The sequence below is a fragment of the Geospiza fortis genome, unplaced genomic scaffold, assembly GCF_000277835.1.
Source record: "Geospiza fortis unplaced genomic scaffold, GeoFor_1.0 scaffold237, whole genome shotgun sequence".
NCBI classification, from domain to species: domain Eukaryota; kingdom Metazoa; phylum Chordata; class Aves; order Passeriformes; family Thraupidae; genus Geospiza; species Geospiza fortis.
The window spans coordinates 7,289,185-7,309,125 of record NW_005054319.1 but is presented as its reverse complement, the minus strand read 5'-3'; the positions used below and the strand labels follow the sequence as shown (position 1 = coordinate 7,309,125).

The window sequence follows — 19,941 nt, the reverse complement described above, 5'->3', positions numbered from 1 at the left end:
TTGCTGGCCCAGACTTGTAAGCCTTGGCTCAAAATGGAGGAGTCAGTGTAAACACAGAACTCTGGTAAAGCACCAAAGCACTTGTGGTCAAATGCGTCAATGCTCCAGGCATTATGGGCCTTACTCCTGTGTTCTGCAGCCATTGTGTAGCTGACACTGATTTGCTGCAATTTCAGAGCCAGAAAAGCTGCTTCTGATCCAGCTCAGCCTGGTGCATGGCCTTTAGTCATGAATCACTGCGCAGTGATTGTGTGCACAGAAGTTTCTGGAGTCTGGCCAGTTGTTGGCACACAGGAAGGTCTGGGGATGCTGTGCACCATAATCAGTTTGTTGTTTCTAAAAAAAAAATTAAATTTCTGGAATGATTTTGATGAGTTTCTTGCTAGAGTATCACACAACTTTCCTTTCAAAGGTGTTGAAGAGAAAGAATTTACACTTCTCAGGAGGAAAGAATATAAAGCATTAGTAAAACTAGGTAGCTTCAAAGGTAGAGAAAGATCAGATACCCTTGTCTCCTTTGTTTTAAAGTCAATTTATTGAGCTCTCTGTTATCAGTTGTACTTATATGTAAACTAAATATAGCACTTAACAAGGTCTAAAGTATGTTCAGCTAGTGAAATTGTGAAACTGTATTCTATAAATATGTCTGATGTTTTTTCTGCTCTTCTTTCAATAGGTTTTTCTGATTATACATTATGCTCCTTTGGTGAACTCCTTGGCTGAGGTTATACTCAATGGGGACCTCTCAGTGTTTTCTTCTAAGGTTGAGCAAGATATACAGAAAAACTCAGTAAGTGGCCAACTGTTTGAATTTTTTTTTTTTAAGGCAAGGAAGATTTTTGAAAAATAAAAGCAGGTATCTGGAAATTGGTAAGCCAAGGTGTTTGTGCTTAGGAGATGAGAGCAGCAGCAGACTTTTTGTTGTTGGACCATCATTTTGATGGGAGACTTCTGTAATCCAGTCTTCTGTGTTCAGTTTTTATCTGCCCTTTGGTAGTGAAATAAAAATTATTCAGCACACCTTTCCTGTGAAATTTCCTCGTGCAACTTATAGTAGAAATGGGAGACTTAAAAAAAATACCAGGCTTAGGATTTTCATCTGAATATTCCCAGTGTTTTAGCAGTAAAACTGATCATCTCTGGAAGCTGTGTGTCCGTGAGCATGTGAGAAGAGAGACTAGCCACAGAGAGAAGGGAGAGTGTTACTCTGTCATTGTCCTTCTACCTTCACATTTAACCATGGGGAGATGTTGCTAATGCTATTGTTACTGGTTTTCTAGGTGTCATGTTTTTAATATTTTCCCTTTTGTTGTGGCTTTCACAGTTTGTGTAATGCTTGTTACCTTTTAGAGGCCTATTTTGGGCATGGTAACGAGTAGGGGGGCATGACCTTACTGTAACAGACCTCTGACTGTAGTTCTGTCCAAAAATTGAATGTGTCCCCTACTGGCTGACTGGCCAGCAGTTGCTGACTGAATGTTTAATTTATAACAAGCAATAGATTGGTTCTTACTCACCTCCTTCCTAGCAGTAGCTGTATCTCTGGGAGTTTCAAGGAGGGAGATATGTTTCAACTCCTCCAAGGTACATCAGCTTTTCCAGATTTCTTCCCACTGGGCGTTGGAAACTGTGTGGACTGATCTTAGCTGGTAGCTTTTGGGCTCTGGTGTTTTGTTCTGTTGACCTTGGTGTTTAGAATCTAACCTTTTTTAGAAAAAACTATGGTAGAATCATAGAATTGGCTGATTGCTTTAAGATAAAGCAATCTCTTAGTTATGTTAGCAGAATGTCAGACATTTCCTAAGTGCATACTGAATGTTGTGTGTCACTTGTGCAGAAAAAGCTTTGTTCCTCGGAAATTTGTGGCAAGAGGGTGGAGTACCAGTTGTTACAGAAGTGAGATTTTTTTTCCTGTCATGGTTACTGTACAGAGTTACAAAATACCTATAGCATGTGTTTGTGTGCTTGCACTTATGTTAGGAATATTAGGGGTTTCCTATAGTCTGCTGTTCATCTCTTAATTTTGTAATACTATTTAGGTTGCTGCTTCTTACTGGCCTTTAAGATGTGTCCTCTTAACGTGTAAACTGGGGGTTCTGTTGTACCTGAACAGGTACTAAACAGGAGAGGTGTTGTCCTCCTGCAGTAGACCCTTGGAGAAGCTGCCAGAGGTGGAGCTGTGTTCCAGGGAGTGCAGAGCAGTGGGTAAAGGGAGAAACTTCCATGGGAGAAGCCTTAATTTGTAGTAACTCAACCATATTGTTCAGTGAAACCATGGAGGGGAAAGCCCAGAAGCCCACTGGTGGAGGTTGGTTTGTGTGCAGGAGTGGGGTGCAATGTCCAGCAGAAGAGCTCCATGGCTTCCAGGGAGGGGAGCCACAGAGGGAGCTGCTCTGCAGGGCTGTGTGGGAACTGCTGCTTGGGCTTCCCTGCTGATACAGCTCAGTGCAGGGGGGCTCAGGTCAGCTGTACATGAAGGCACATCAGGGATCCTTGCAGGGTTATTGCTGTGGTATCTTCTGTTGCAAAGAAATTGCAAACTTCTGTTGAATACTGAAAGCTACTTCAGAAGTTAATTTAGAATTGTTAAATAGAAGTGATGAGCAATTTTTAAAATTTATTTTAAGTCTGAATGTAGAATTTTTTTTTATTAAATCGGATCCACATTTATCATTTACTGCTTCCTTTGTGTTCTAATTTATCTTGATAACTGTTCTGATACTGTCCTAAGCTTGTTGTTGTGGGGATGTCTGTGTATTGTGGTGAACTGCAGCTATTTCTAAACCCTCGCTCTGTACCTATCACTGCTCATCTGTTGTAACTGACATGTCTTGATATGCTTAAGTTGAAATGTAACTGTCAGTTTCTAACTAGCACATAGTTTCTAAACCCAGAAGTGAGTAGAACCTCATATCTATAGTCATCTTTCTAATAAGATAAATTAAAGTGGAATGAGATATGGAGTAAGGACTGAGTTCATTACACACAGAGTCCTCTTGCTGGGACACTGAGTAAAGAAAACTTCACAAAAATAAAAGCTGAGAAGCATCACAGTTGCTGTGTATAAATGCAAAATACCCTGAGTTATTTAGGGCAGAGAGCAGTGGTAGTTCTCACGAGAGGAACAAGTGATACTGTTTACTGTAAATCAATTTATGGAAAAAATGACCAGCAGTTGTAACTGGTGATATCTTAAGAATTGGCAATAACCTACCCACGGAGATCTGCTGAACGTCACTGGCAGTAGTGATTGCCCAGGCTCCATTGAACAAGTTCTCCGCATCATTCCATATTTTTTCACTGTATTTCTGGTTTTGGGCATCATCAGAAAAAATACAAACCCTTATGTCACAATGAGAGCTGAATATGTATAGACAGCAGAATGTATTTAAAGTTGTCAGATATCACACTAAGGTTTACCTTACTTCCTGTGAGATCTGTTTTCCTGCATCACTCACATGTGGGCCACTTCTACCTAGTGCATGTTTCTTCTTTAACCTACTTTCTCCTTCCCGTAAAAGGTGTTACTGGTATTGCCTTATTTTACCATCACACATTGCACAAGATAAACCATTATTGAAAATGTGGTTAAAAGACATTTTAAAGATAAACTAACAGTACCTCAACCTGTATAATCAACTTATAAACCAAATGCTATCTAAAATAATTTTAAGTCTGATTTTAGAATGTTTTAATGATACAGCCTTGTTGCCTTTAGCAGAACAGAATATTTCTGTAGGGTTTTTTCTACAGCATTCCTTCTTGGAGCAAACTATAGCTCAGTGTGTACAAACACATCACTGTCTGCTGGTGTCTTGTGGTATTTTGCTCTTGTGACTGACAGCACATGAGAAATGCAAGGTTGTTAAGTACATGCTTCATAAAGAAGTAGCTACAAGATTCTAGGAAGCAATGCAGAAGTAAGAAGTGAATGCAGAAAGGGGAAAATGTGTTATGCAAGTTGCGTGCTACTTTTCTGGTTTTCCCCTAAATAACAGGACTTAAGGTGCTCTTCCCTTTTCTTATGACTTTTCTGGCCAGAAGCCATCAATAAAGGTAACCTGGTCATTTTATAACCTTTCTGTGTTGCAGTTGGATCACACAAAAAATGCATCCAAGAGGTTATAGAGGGATATAAGTGTAGTAAATTTTGTATTATGGGGATTTTTTGGTATTGTAAAATAGTCTTCCCACTATGTGGTTTGTTTCAGTGCCAAGTGTAAATTCACTTATGCAATATTTCTATAAAGCATTTGCAAAATATCAGAAGATTCAGAGAATCATTTTGGCCTTTTAACTTGGAGACAGCTTCTTCTCTGATATTTTCCTAATCTCTTATGTATAGATGTTCCTAACTAGGCGAAGGGAAGGATTTTTTCAGACTTTTCCCCAGAGTTTCTTTGATGCAGTCATCTTGAGTGCTTGTTGTACTGAGTCACCTAAGGCAAAGACTGTAATCTGTTTGGTATTTACTCTAGTCTTACTTCTTTCTCTTGCTTGCACTTAAGTTTTTAACCCTTTAGGCAGTGAGAGCTGAATCTTTTTGAGGTTTTGAGCTCTGGAAGGTAATGGGGTTTCTGTAACTGTCCTGTTTAGTGCAAACCTGGCAGAAAGCTCCAAACCATGTGTTTCACTTCTCAGTAACAGAGAGGTTTGGCTGATTAGTGCTTATTTTGTACTCTGGTGATCAGTTGGCAGGCAGAGGGGAGCTCAAACAGCACAGCTTAGGAACAAGCTGCAATTTTAACTGAATTGTTAAAAACCAAATTTGTTACTCCTTCTATTTGCAGAGCTTCTTGTAGCATCTTGGTCACTTTCTATAAGAATCCATTGTTCTGTGTTGTTAGGATAACACATTATTGGAAATACTTCATTTCTTCTGGGAGAAATTTGTTATCTAAATTTATTTTCTTGTTCTATAAATTTATACTTAGGAAAATGAGGTGTTGGCTTGCTATCCTATCCTGTGATAACTTTGTGTAGAACACAAGTAAATTAAGTCTAATAAATGAAGTTGAGTTTTCCAGACTTGATAAGTCAATGTCTGGAGGCCCAAAAAAGGTTAATGACTGTTATTTGATCCTGGTTGATACAGGAATTAGTTTGATATTGAGGGAAGCATAAGACTTCAAAAAAAGCAACCAACCCAAAATCTCACAGCACAGAGCATTCGATTTTGTCCTTGCTGCTTTAAAAAAGTCCTTGCACCTTTAAAAGGGGTGTATTTCCTATTAATAGCTGCTCTCAACACACATGTAGGATTTTGCTGCCTTTATCCTTTTTACAAAAGGTGTCTGAATTTTATGTGTAATATGTCTCACGCCTTCCATTTAAAATTTCTGGTGATGAATTAGGTAGTTCTTGCATTGTCTTGTCTCAAGAAGGCCTACTTTTTAATGATAGATCTTTGAGGTATGTTACTTTGGGGATAGCTGTGCTACTGATGATTTGGTATTAATTTTTTGTATTTTAAAATGGATTTTATATTTGTGGGTAGTGTGCTGATTTACATTTTATATAAACTGAAGTTTCTTTATCAATTACAGTTAAAAATGCTGTGCTGTAACTCAGTATACACTCTTCAAATTTACAGGCAAAGTCAAGTATCAGATGTTTCATAAAACCCACAGAAACACTTGAGAGGTCTCTGGAAATTAACAAACAGAAAGGGAAGAAGAGGATGCAGAAAAGACCCAACTATAAAAATGTTGGTGAAGAAGATGAAGAGGAGAGAGGATCTGAAGATAACCAAGATGACCTTGATAAAAGTAGAGGTACAGAAACAAGTTCAAAGGGTGTAAGAACAAGCACTGAAAATGAAGGTGAGTATTCCAGCAAGAAAAGGGTGCTTACAATTTAGTACTTTTGTTTACTGATGGAGCTGGCTGTGATTAGTTCCATGATTTGTTCTCTTGCTGCACTAGGTGAGCATGGGACTATGATATTTGTTTAAGGCTTTGGCTGGATTTTTTTCTCATGTTAAGTCAAGCTGTGAGAATGTACTTCTAATCTCATTAAAGCTATGGAAGTGTGTTCATATCTGCCTGTAGGCCTTGGCCCTTATCACAATGCATACCTTGCACCTCAGTGTTCATGGCTTGATAAGCAAGCTTGACAGCTTTGTAACTTGTCCTTTTGTGGTAAGGGAGAGCTGTAGCCACTTCACCTTTGCAAGATAATCAGCAGTATTTTATGTATGTTTCAATGATAAAATTTAACTAGTGTGCTAGAAGTGACAGTACATGATGGAAGATGATATTAAATAGTTCAAAATTGAAAAGATCTTTGACTCTTAGATTTTTTTTACTTGGACTTTTTCTGCATTTTTGTTGTAGCACAAACCTAAGAACTGCTTTTATAGGATGAGTGGTCTTCTAGCATATTATAACTGTTTATTTTATGGTTACTAACTTTTAGAAGGATAATAAGTCCTAGTACTTATATTAAACATAAATTGAGAAAAATGTGGCAGGATTGCCTGCAAGCAATTGAAAGAAGGGGTGTTATGCTTTGACAGTCCTGTCCAAACATGACTGAGTTTAGATTTAGGTAAACAGTCTTTTTGAGAAAGCTTTCCTTAAATGGTGTCAAATAACTGATGGTGTATTTTCCTCCATGATTTGAAGAAAATCTGAAATAATCTACTGTTTAAACTGGTGCATTTAGTTATAATCTTTGTCCAAATTCCCAAGGGAACGCAAGATTTGTTTGTTCTGCTGAAACTCAGTGGGTGAGATGCACTGGGGACCAGGTGTCCTGTTTGCTGCAGTTGTGGAGGCTGTTTACACCCTCAGTGAAACTTGATGTCCACCATGCCCCAGTCTCACCAGCTTTTTCACAAATCTTTTTTTCAGAAAGATGTTCTGTGGCTTTTCTTCCTGTGGTTTGTGTGGGAAGGGAGCTGACTGTGGCTTATTTGCCAAAATGATATGTATATTTTCTTTACATATTTTATGTATATGTATACATTTTTTGTAGTGTTACATTCCTAAAAGAAATGTAAGCCAGGTTCTTGGCTTTACTGGGGAGAAAATTTGCCCACATCTGCTCATTAACCTTTCTGAAGTAATAGTTATACCTCTTACATATAGATGTGTGAGATGCTTTTAATACCAAACAGAAAATACAGACGAACTTGTGATAATCTTGTTGCAAATACCAAATTTTGGTGGTATGTTTTGTTTTTTTAGAAATAGAGATGGTAATCATGGAGAGGTGTAAGCTGTCAGAGCTGTCTATCTCTGCTGTGACAGAACAGAATACAACAGATGAAGAAAAGAGTGCAGCTGCTTCTGGGAGTGACATGACAAACTGGAACAGGTATAAAGGAAAAGATGTTGCTGAATTGTTTCCTTACCTATCCTCCCCTTAAATCTTTTGCTTTTCCTAAAGAGATGTTTCAAATCTGCTTCAAGTTAAAATTACAGAGTTTTTTTCTGGATCACAAGTGAGTGAATCAATACAAAAGTGAGGTGTAGTCTCTCTATTGCTCAGTTTTGGAAATGATCCTGTTCATTTTTAGTTTGTGCTTTCCTTTAGGCAGTTGTGATGCATTAAGTTGGTAAAGTTAAATTACAGAATGTTAACATGACATAAATAGAATATAAATCTTTCCATTCTGTAATTTTCTAAACCTCTAAATTAAGGTGGAAGTTTTATTAATTATATTTATAGTTGCATTTGTCCATTTTTGTATGAACTTATAAGGGAAAAACAAGGAAAATTCTTCAGTTCAGGGATGAGTTTGGCGGAATATTAGTAACAGTAGTTACAGGCAAACCCTTGTAACCTTTTATTGTCTTCAGGGTCCATTATTATGTTTTAGGGTTATTGGAAACTTCTACTGGAAATACAGTTCATAAGTGTTTCTGGGAGCAGAAATTGCCCTGACTTCAAAATTTAAGCTTGGGTGTAATGAATATCCCTAAGACACCTTCTCACTAGAGATTTTGCATTCCTTTTAATAGAATGTTAAGAAACCAAATGTGCCTAACACAAAAGTAATTGCAAATGTGTCCACTGGGGAAACGCACATGTTTGATAGGATTTAAAATTTATTTTTAAACTTGGGAAATGCTGCCTGGTATTCCCAGAATTTCATTCTGTCTCCATTATAGCTTTGTAGTTTAGATTACATTCATTAATAAAGATAACATTTAATTTCATTGTAAAAGTGAAATTGAACCTTGACTTGAACTGGCTTTAAAACACACTGTTCTAGATTATTGATAATTTGACTAAAATACATGCCAAATGGCTTTTAGAAAGAAATTGGCAGTGAGTGCATGGAATACTAAAGTGACTGGGATGCTTGGGTCTTGAAAAGTGCAGAATGCTTAGAAGTGAGTTGCCAGTGCATTTGGCAAATGTCTGCAGTTCAGGCCTCTCTTGATCTGCAGATGTGGTCTCACAGAATTCTGCATCTTTTCTAAAAATAAACAACATCAAAGAATGTGCAGAACTAAAAATAGTTTTAAAATAAGGATATATCTTGTATAGGGCAATTCTGGCCTTTGTTTTATATGTGATTTTTTTTTTTTTTTGAAATGTCGGTGAAGATTAGCTGCTACAGCTTAAGATGTTGTATTATTATGCCAAGTATGGTATTTGAAGCAGCAGCTAAATTTCTCAAGAGACTTGCTTCAGTATGTGTAGTTTCTGTCCTACACTGGTTGGAATCATTGATCTTTGTGGATAAGGCACCACGTGGGAGTGGAAAATGCAGGGACCTCTGTGCCGTACTGGAACTGAAGCTTCCACACCTGCAATAGTCATTAATGCTTGGGATGACAGTGGTTCCTAGTGGGTTGCAGTTTTCAGTTGTGGACATTCTCCACAAGAATAAATAATTTGAGGAACACTTGTATGGCATTTGATCTGCTGCTTCTATCAAGCCCTTAGTAAAAGACGAGTAAAGGAAGCAAAGGCTTACCGAGTTAAGAAATACATTTGAAAATACTTGCCATATAGCCTTTACTGTGAAAACTGTTTGGTTCTTTTTAAAACAGTCCAATAGTTGTTGAAAAATAAATGGAAAACAGCACAGATGGCAGTTTAAAATCTGCAGCTGTAAAAGCTAAGTCAAGCTTTTAATTTCCCTTAGCCCTTTTCCTACTGTGAAAAACAAAAGAAAAAGCTTAAGTATTTTAGGTGTTATTTTATTTTGATAGGCCTCACTACTGGAAAGTTTAAGCTTAAAGACGTGTTTTAAATTAGCTTTATTTTATGAAATGCTGCACAGCAAAGCTTTTTTCCAAAGCATGTCAAATCCTCATGCTATGTTGTGGCTTCTGTTGCTATTTTCTTAGGCTGAAGTTTTCTGGGTCTGTTGTGTATTTAGTCTAAATGAGGAACATTGGTGAGGGGGATTCTTGGAAGCTGTTTCAGCCTCAGATTATTGTGGCTGAGACAGACAATGCCGATAAGATACTGTGAAGAAGCATCTGGAATGAAAATGGTATCTCTTGCTGCTCTGTAATGAATTTTTTTCAAGTTTCATAATTTCATTAATCTAATTAGTATGTGGGGGAAAACAATGAAAAATGCATTAGGCATCAGAGGAGTCATTTAATACTGTGTAATATTGGTGTTAATGGAACAACTACTGATACCTCAGCAGCTTTGACCTGGTAAAACTTTGGCTTTAATGAAATTATATTAAATAGTACTTTTATAGTTTAGGGTTTAGGTTGTTTACTGTTCTTTTAAAGTATTTTTTAATATAGTTTAGATAATGTAAGGATATTTTTCCTTTCACTGTTAAAATATAGTTTAACAGATAGGAATAAACCCTTTCCACTCGGGCTTCCACACACAGTGTCATCTCCTGATGACTGTGACACTACCCTGACAAATCATTTGTTTAGCTAGGCCAGTTGTGAAAATATATTTAGTTTTTGCGGCTCTGAACTTGAGCTACTGACTGGATGCAAGCCATACTAAGACCAGAAGTGAAGCTGTCTTGCCATCAGGCCTGTGCTAATATCAGGTTAATCTCAGCAGTATCTGATTTGTCCAAATGCCTTCTGGATTACACTAATTTTTGTTGTCTTTCCAAGGTACAGGTAAAGAAAAGGTGAACTTAGCACTGTTTTAACTTCCTGTGTATGTGTCATAGGTCACAAGTGTTTAAACTCAGGAAAACAAAACCCATCTACAATCCAAAGCTTTTTTTTTCTCTTCAGATATTCCCTCCTAGTTAATATTTCTTTCCTATAACTGTTGAACAGTAAAACTCTTGTTTTAGAAAAACCTAGCTTCCTCCAAACTTCTGGTAAAAATGCTTACTTGTAATAGTAAGAACTTTTCAATTCTGTTTAGCACATGAGTTTTAAAGGAGTCTGTTTTATACAACAGTGATAGCAGCTCCTTAAATTTACTTGGGTATGCACTTAAAGCAAGCTCTGCAATGATTCTGTGTACTTACTAAACAGGCTACAAACAACCCAGTAAGTGTTTGAACAAGCAGTTCTTGGGAAAGTATTATGTAATGAATCCAGTTAAAACTCGGAATTATTGTCAGTATGTAAATACAAAGCATGGCTGTAATCTGAGTATTCTGCAGCAGAAACTCTGTAACAGAACTCTTTTGTTATAATGTGCATTACTGTGAATTTGCCTCTTCCATTAGCTACATGTACAATAAGATAGTTACCCATTTTCCTATAGATTTTTTTTTAACTGTTTCTAAATTACTCCTTTCCACAGGCCTTTTCTTGATATGGTCTATAATGCACTGGACTGTCCTGAAGATGATTACTATGCCCTCTTTGTGCTCTGTCTTTTATATGCAATGTCACACAACAAAGGTAAGTGCTGTTATGTGGAGGTAACTGCAAGGCCAGCATTGGAAGAACCTCAATAGAGTCATCTTCTGATTTATGGGGTTGTTTATTGCTGTTCTTTAGAATGGGACGGGAAGATCCCCACAGTCCATAATTGTGTATTGTTCTGAGAGGTCTCCCAGCAAACCAGCCTTTCCTGAGAAAGAACTTAGATATTTTAGAGGAATATATTAAAGAAATATAAGGAAACTAATACCATCTAACAAGTCAGCGAAAATTCTATTTGTGTTGGGGAGGATACTAAACAGGGCTACTACAAAATAAAATTCCTATTTAGTTTAAGCATATATGAGCAGATTACTTAACTAACTACCAAAGCCGAATTTAAAATCAGACTTTGATCTTCTCCCCTTTAGCCATTATGCTCTCCAGATGTATGACTTGACTTTGATTTGATTTAGATACAAACAAATAATCTGAGAATTTCAGAAACAGCAAAATCATTTGCATTTCACCAACCACTTTGAGATTTGAGTGTTGCCACCCAGTAGGCTCCATTTAAGGCTGAGAATTTTCAGGCATTCATCAATGTGTTTGGTCTTTGTTGTTCCTCCTGTTCCTTATCATACAAAGTCAAAACTATCTTGCTTAGTTTCCTATTGCTAATTGTTCTCTTCTGAGAAAACTGCTGTGGTCTATTAAATGCTTGCCTCAGAGCACACTCCTGTTTTCTAATTTGCATTTTTTTCTTTCACCCCCATGAAAGGACTTGACTCAGTCAAGTTGGAGAGAATTCAACTTCCAGCTCAAAATGCTGAAGAGAGAAATTCGTACAATCATGTCCTTGCAGAAGGGCTCATCAGGATAATGAATTATGCTGCACAACCAGGTATTGCTTTTCCAGGGTTTGTTTTTCTTTCCGAGGTGCAATTTTTGAAGATAGAAAAAAGCTACCTAGCCTCTTGTCTTTGAGGAGAAAGTGACTGTTCAGCATGCTGTTTGACGAGCAGTATGTAGATATGGTTTGTGAAAGACAACTATTGTCTTTTCCTTGGTTGGTGAGGAATTAGAAATTCTGGATCTGTGCTGAGTAGTTGTTTTTATGCTCAGAACTATACAAGGATCTGTTGTCTTAATTCCTACTTTCTGCACTTTTGAAGAAACAAAAATTGAGATTTTGAGGGGTTTTATGTTAATGAATTTCATCCTGAAAATATGATCTATCTCACCTTTGCTTGTAGAAATAATTTCAGTTGAGAAATAATCTTGAAAACTATGGTGGTGTGCTTTGCTCATAGCAGTCCTTTGTCTGTCAGCTCTAGGTGGTAGCAAATTTTCTCAAAGTTTTTTTTTATTTCAGGTTGCATTTTCAGTTCTGTGCTGTTCTGTAGAAAACGTGGGGTTTTTTCTTCCTTTGTTTTTTGTAAAATGAGGGTTACAATATTCCATGACCTATTCCATGAAAATGATTTTGGTTCAAGCCACACCTCTCCTCCTTGCCCTTGCCCCCTTAAACCTTTAAATGGGTAGAACTGGTTTTCCCCAGAAACTGACACACTATCAAATTTTTGAATGTCTGTAGAATAAAAATCTGTTTGTTTGACTTGCAAAACTGCTCTACAGCATATTGACTTGTGCTGATGTGTCAGAGATGAAAAACATGTTTATATATGAAGAGTTGGTACCTGCAGCAGCAGGAAGGAGTGCAAGTGAGGATATGTATTTATTTAAATAAATTTATTTAAATAAAGGCATGTCTGAGGAGGGAGGTGCTGGGGAAGGATGGAAATAGGGGAATTTTTATTCAACTTGCTACATACTGTGTAGAGCATCTCCTTTTCTCCTTTCAAGGGAAAGCTGTGCCTTATTAGTGTACTATATACAAAGCTTCCTTTCACCTTGTAACCTCATCCATTCCAAATGTCGGTGATCCTTTTGTAATTTTAGAGTAATTCAACTTGTGCAGCAGATTGATAAAGTCAGCAAAATCCAGTGTTTGGGCTTACTGTTCAATAGTATTAATCTTTGCCTTCTTATTGAATGGTTCTGCTTTAAATTTTCTCCTGCTTTAAATTACTCTTCCAGTTTTTCCTTTATAGCCATCAGCATAGTGAGGCAGCACCAGCACTCATCCCTGTCTGATGGGGCCGTGACAGAGGAGCAAAGTTTGACGATTGCAGGAGGAGTAGAAACATTTAAGAACATGGAATGATTACAAGAGCTGTAACTAGACTGCTACATTTTTGGATGTTGAAATTTCTTTTCACAGATGGAAAAATTCGTTTGGCAACTTTAGAACTTGGCTGCCTATTGCTGAAGCAGCTTGTGTTTTCCAAAAATGGCAGGATCATAAAAAGTGTTCACCTTGATTGTCTTGAGGTGAGTATTTTCTTTCAAATTCCCTGTCACTGCATTACTGGTGTCTCTGTCTTGGAGTATAGTTGAATAAATTTGTTTCATTTCTGATTGCAATCAGCCTTAATGTGAAATTTGAGCTTCTAGAACATCTTTGCATTGGTAGCTCTGTGCTGTGAACATCGTAACTTATGCTCTGTTCTCATCTCTGCTATTTTAACTTGTAAGTTCTCCAGCACTTTCTTGTTTCATTGTCTCTCTGATACTTGTATGTTATCCATCTCAATAATGTAAAGAAAAGTGCCTTTGAAATAATAAATAATAAACTCAAATAAGCTGCATTTTCATAGGTGCAAGAACTGTATTCTATCAAATTCCGGGATTAAGGCCATGAATTATTAGACAGTCTGTTCTGTATGAGTGTTTGGGTGGGTTTTGTATGTGACTAATAAGTAAGTGTATTCCCTGAAATGCATTTTCTCTTTCCTAGGGTGCAAGGGAGGAAAGTGTTCATCTGCTTCGCCGTTTCTATAAGGTAAATATGCAACTTGCTGTAAGAAAAAAGTCCTTTACATATGGGGAATATCTGCAGCCCAGTCTTTACATAGTGACCAAAGAAGCACCTTTTTTAAGATGGAAATTCCAAGTGTGTGGTAGAGAAGGAAGTGTTTTCTTGGGGAATTTCTCTCCTTTCCACCCTTCCCATACCACCCTGACCTATGTCACAAAGGGCTGTTGGAATACTCAGAGGGTTTGTACTGGAGATCAAGTTTATCATTGACACTAATGTGGAATAAGTTTGATTTTGACATTACTTTTTGTTTGTATCATATCTGAAATGAAGATCTAAAGTTTTGTCTAATTTTTTTCTTATTGGAAACCCTTGCAGCTTTTTACTTTTACGTGTGTGTTGTAAACTGTGAAAGAAATTAAATTTTTTAGCCCTAGGCATTAACTTCTATATAAGGAGCAGTAAATCCGTGACAGATTTCAAGTGTCTGAAATATCTTCCTGTTTTTCTTAGAATTCTCTTGAAGGATGTTTGCTCAATAATAAGTAACTTGTGGTGGGTTGACCTTAGCTGCCTGCTAGAGGTCCACTCAGCTGCTCTCTCACTGCCCTTCCTCAACAGGATGGAGGGAGAATAGAATATCATGTCAAGATAAAGAACAGGGAGGTCACTTGCCAATTACAGTCTTGGGCAAAACAGTCTCAGCTTCACAGAAATTAATTATTACCAAGAAAAATAAATTTAGATAGTGAGAAACCAAGATTAAAACACTGCTGTCCCCCAGCTCTCCCTTTTCCCAGGCTCAGCTTCATTCCTGGCTCTCCAACCTTCTCCTCCTGTGAGTGGTGCAGGGGCAGTGGGAAGTAGGGATTTGGTGTCAGCCCAGAACAGCTTCTGTCTGTTGTTCCTTCCTCCTCACACCTTCCTCTGCCCCAATGTGGGTCCTTCAGAGCACATCTGCCTGCTGTAGTGTTGGTACCTGCTCCGCCATGATCCTGCAGGGGCTGCAGAGAAATCTCTCCCTTTGCTAAATGTGTTTTCCCAGAGGTGTTTGCAGTGCTGCTGAAGGGCTCAGCAGTGCCCTGCAGCCCTGGCCTCCCTTCACAGATACTGTACAGAACAAACCTGACAGAGCCCCAAACAGCAAGGCTCATGGCATGTCCATGTTCTTTCCTTTGGAAGGGAGAAGAAATCTTTCTGGATATGTTTGAAGATGAATACAGGACTATGACAGTAAGTGAGATCTCTTCTGCCCTGGCAAATCCTTAAACCCAGATACAGCAGAGGAATAAGAAAAAGTGCTAATAGCTGCTGAGCACACTGGGGTCCTTATTGCTGGCAGTAGGATAACAAAATGTGGGTGGTGTTTTTGTCTCTGAGAAGTTGTGTGTGTACTTACATAAATTATTTATGTGAAGCTTCACCGCTCTTTATTTAATAAAATTGCATTACTTATAAAATTGAGTATACAAAAATTGTTTCAGCCTACTAAATGGGACACTGGATTTATTATTTTTCCCTAAACAATATGAAAATCTTGTTATACCTGTCTGAAGCTCAGCATGTTCTCTCTTTGGAGAAAGTTCCTTTTGGAGAGAAAAAGTTATGAGAAACTTCCTTGTGATTGAAGTAACCACAAATTTAAGTCAAAACTTGAAATCAAACCTGGCAGAATTTTGTTTTTAGTATTTGCAAATACCTTTTCTGTAATCTTCTGGAGTTTTTCCTGTGTTTTATTTGTATGAAAACTTTGACAGTGTGTCTGGGAACAATGAGAGAGATTGCATGGAGTTAAATGAAAGATTGCATGTAAGGCCCTTAAATAAGACACAGTATTAAAAATTCTCAGAATTTTAAAATACACAGCAATGAGTTATATTTGAAACTAGAGGCAAATGCTTTTTGTTCCATATACTAACCAGTGCTGAAATACTTCTGTAGATGAAACCTATGAATGTAGAATACTTGATGATGGATGCCTCAATCTTGCTGCCCCCAACGGGGACTCCTCTGACCGGGATTGATTTTGTGAAGAGGTTGCCTTGTGGGGATGTAGAAAGAACACGAAGAGTGAGTAAGACTGTTTTCCTTCCATCTGCTCGTGACAAAGTGATGCCAAAATCATTGAGCAATTCTAGGAATACAAATGCTTTTCTTTGAAAACTGCTTGATTGGAAGCTTCATCCATAAAATCATAAAAGCTTGCTGAAGACAGATCTGTGTAGAGTATCTATAATAACTACCTCCCCCAGTGGAGAAACTTTTTCTCTGATTTTTTGTGTCTAGTCAACACAACATGTTCTTGCACTGGGGTTTAAATTTTCAGACCATACAGAAAGCTACATACAAAGGCATTTTGATGACACTCAATATATTGTCAGCTTCTTTTGTGATCTGCTATCTCAATTATATTCCTATAGTAAGAATCTCCATGGAAGACTGGCTGGCTTTGTATTGCTCATATTTCTAGACGTGGCAAAAAATTTAATTTTACTTGGGAGTTCATCTTGCCAGGGTAATTTGTCATAGAGATTTTAGAATTAAGAGAGAACCAGCAAAGTATCTATTTTTGTGACTGACACAATCTGTAGAGGTGATACTGACCTGAATGACAACATCCTCATTTCCATTCTTGGTTAATCAGTTCTTGGCCTTTATCTGGGTGTGTCCCGGAAGCCTTGCACTCTCAGTAAATCTGAGATATGTTTTTTCCTTCAAGGGTACTTGAATATACTTAGATAATACAATTATATGAATGCAAAGAAACTTAGAGAACAGCACTTCCCAAATAATGATTTTATGCGGTAACATATTTCCAGCAATCTTCTGAGAAGGTTTGTTTTCATTGCTTAGAAGCCACGAATCTTTTGTTATCACAATAAATTGTTGGATAGAATACAGTGAGTCATTTTGAAAAGTATTATTCTTAGAAAGCAGAAATGCTTCCTGAAATTCTCTGAGGCATTAAACAGAAAGATACTTAGAAATGCACATTAGTGGGAAATGACTGTTCTGGGATTTTCATGTGCTAAATAAGGAATAGCTTAAATTCTCTTGGTGGAAATAAAAAAATCAATACAAATAATCCTGTTGATCCTTTGGGATGACAGGGTCTCTGTCATGATCAAGAATTCCCAGAATGATTCTTTGTTGGTGCTCCTTCCCCGGTCACATTGCTCTCAGGGTTTGGTATCTCCTCGTTTCCTGTGCTGCTGCCGCTCAACCTGCTGAGGTTCTAAGGATGGTTTCAAATGGAAAAATATTTGATTCTGAGCATGCTCTGACACGATTAAAAAAAGTTCTCAAGTTTTATTTCACTAGCAAATGAACTTTGATTATGAGTTCTGAACTGTTAGGATGTTACTTCCTTGCTGTGGAAAGTCCCTGTGGCAGCTCTTCTCCTCTTTAACAACTTTAGGAGAAGCCCTCAAAAATCTCACTTTGCGAGAAGTTTTTGAATTACTAAGAACACTTTCTTTGGAATATAATAAGATAGTGGTAGGCTTCCCTGCAAATTGCTGTTTCTTTGCACATAGAACATGCATATAGATGAGGAAATCAGCATCACAGTGAATAATACTTTAATGTAGGTAGAAATCCATCTTTATTCCAAGTTATCCAAAAAACCGAAAGTCAGCCAAAAAAATTCTAGGCCACAGAACTTTTCCTTTGTTTTGTTGAGATCTGATAAAATATGTTAGGCACAATATATTGATATTGGTAACCGACTGTGGGCTGTCAGTATTGTAGGAAGCACAGCACAGTTTCCATTTCATCTGATGTTCTTGTTCATTTTGGCTTTTTTTGCAAAGGCTAAAGTTCTAATTTTATTTTCTGCTCCTGTACTTTATTCTGAACTAAATGCGATTACATGTTTGGAGATGAGCGTCATCAGTTTTGTAGGAAATGAATGTGATAAAAATTAATGCAGTCTTGGAGGAAGAGGTTTGAGGGGGCAGACAAGTGAAAGTTGAGTGATAATTGCCCTCCAAATTAAAAAAAACAAACCCAAACAAAAACCTTGTTGGGTTTAATATTTGGGTTACCAAAAATGGCAAGATTTTCCTGTTCGTGATTGAATTTGGCAAATATTAAACGAAATATTCTGAATTCTTCTTGAAGCACTTGGTAGGGAAACTGCTTTATAGTAATCCTGTATAATTTCAGTAAATCCACAATACATTAGAATGCAGCCTGCCTAAATGGGAGTGATCATCTCACATTCTAAAGTGACTCTGTTCTCATGAATTAAATAGTATTATCATCATATTTTTGTTAGATAGCCTTGATGTCCTTTGCTCCACATAATGATATTGCCCTGTTAAATTTCAACTGCATCCCAAAGCCATTGCTTTGGGGGTCATTTCATGGAAGAGCCTGATACATGGCTTCCCTCTCTTCATCCATTTTCTGCCAGAAATTCCTGGAAGCACTGCCAGTAGAGAGCTCAAACACTCACAGTTCTACTTCACAGGAGCCACTGTTCTGTTGATTTTAAAAATAGAGGAGTGAAGAGTTTTCCCTTAAAGCACTTTAGATTTGTTTTTCCTAGTACTTCCTGCAATCTGGGAGTTTCTGGGCACTGCAGCTGTTCATGAATTCAATGCTGTTACTGTAAAGCAGCAGTTAATTTACAGTACACCACAGAATTACTGTGTAGGAAACTCTTAAAAAGCAGAACACCGGAAGTAATAAAAAATGATTTTTCATTTGCTGTACTGAAAATGCAGTTCTTGTAGGGAAAGAGGATTCTAAATGGTGCCTTTCAAAATGTGGCTAATAAAATGATTGTTCTTTGACACTCTGGGTCTTTGCATACCATATGTCATGAATTTGTAAATCAGAACTAGCATGTTCATTTCACAGAGCAGCTGTTGAAAGTTTCTTGGGACTGTTACAGCTTTCAGAATGCTTTGCCCTGATGAAGACCTTCTGAGAATATAAATTGAGTGCTCTGAGAAAGTTACATGTGGCTAGTTTTAGTGAGAACAGCAAATTAAAATGCAGAAATCCCCTCTGTTTCTCTCTTAACTGTAGACATGTTAGCTAGACTTGGCCAGAAAAGTTATTACTGTTTTAAGTTCCCAATATGAGAGTCTCTGAAGATTGGTTGTGTAGGTGTCTATAGCATAGAAGTATTGCAAATACAATCAGTCTTAAATAATGATTAAATAAAAATATTCCAAGATTGTTTTTGCTTAAACAGCTCCTGTAATTGTTTCCCTGTCAGTCACAATTTGTGTAAGTGTGCCAGTGAGACAAAGGCTCTGCTGCTTCTTCTTCACTGAAAATAAATGGCATGTTTCAGCTTCTTTCATGTCTTCTTTTTAACTAGGTTGGAAATTACATTCTACTTTTCCAATGTAAAAGGTATTAAAATTTTAATTTCAATTTTAAATATATTAAAAAGATTTACTACAGGACAGCAAACTTGGGAGTTGTAAAAGCCAGTATATGTTTGTAAGATTCTGTTAAAGTATGTAGCATTGGGTGTAAAAATATTCTGATAATATTTTCTTTAATTTCTCAAGGCAATCAGAGTTTTCTTTATGCTCCGTTCACTGTCACTGCACTTGCAAGGTGAGCTGGAAACTCAGCTACCACTCACGAGGGAGGGAGATCTGATAAAGGCAGATGATGTTCTGGATTTGAGTAAGTAGCCCCTCAATTTCCTAAATAGTCTGATACAAAAATTACTGACTTTTTTTTCTCCTGAACTGCTTGTTCCTGCTGTTCTTACTTAAACTACCTGAATTGAAGTAGCACGGTGTTGAGGTTCAACTGTGTGTTGTAGCATAAAAATGTATTTTGCAGTTGGAGTCTTTGCCCAAGCAACAGAGACAGGAGAATATCAGCATTTTGGCACGAAGCACACAGGGTGCACATGATTGCATAGGTGCCATACCTTGGGAGGAGACTGTGCAGTGGGCAAAGCATGACCCAAAAAATTACATTTGTGTGTCTTTTTTAAATATCACTTTGGAGGTGTTGTTGATTTAACAAATTTTCCTCAATCTCTATTAATACAAGGCTTTTAAAATTCTTGGGAACATTAAGATGCCTTCAGTGTTTATGCTTGTTTGTATACAAATCATTTCAAGAGGGGAGTGGAGGTTAAGATGATCCAGTAATGGTTTCAGCTACTGTTTTGATTTGGAAAAATCCCACAAAACTGTATCAAAATAGCTCTTTTTTTCCTTTTGCCTGAATGTAATGATGATGTTTTATGTGAGCTTGATGAGGGAGATCCAAGTTTCTTGTAAAGAAACATTTTTAATATTTTGATGCACA

The 19,941-nt window shown here is 37.3% G+C and overlaps 1 protein-coding gene across 3 annotated transcripts in view; it reads left to right on the top strand.

The window, feature by feature from the left end:
• Nucleotides 1-19,941, top strand: part of CLEC16A (C-type lectin domain containing 16A) — a 53,862-nt gene that overhangs the window by 8,228 nt on the left and 25,693 nt on the right. For all 3 annotated transcript variants that reach the window (XM_014306809.2, XM_031056507.1, XM_031056508.1), the window contains exons 9-18: nt 677-790; nt 5,594-5,822; nt 7,191-7,320; nt 10,708-10,808; nt 11,551-11,673; nt 13,054-13,163; nt 13,630-13,674; nt 14,833-14,883; nt 15,592-15,720; nt 19,182-19,302. In XM_014306809.2, coding sequence (XP_014162284.1) covers nt 677-790; nt 5,594-5,822; nt 7,191-7,320; nt 10,708-10,808; nt 11,551-11,673; nt 13,054-13,163; nt 13,630-13,674; nt 14,833-14,883; nt 15,592-15,720; nt 19,182-19,302 — 1,153 coding nt within the window. The remainder of the gene's footprint in view (nt 1-676; nt 791-5,593; nt 5,823-7,190; nt 7,321-10,707; nt 10,809-11,550; nt 11,674-13,053; nt 13,164-13,629; nt 13,675-14,832; nt 14,884-15,591; nt 15,721-19,181; nt 19,303-19,941) is intronic.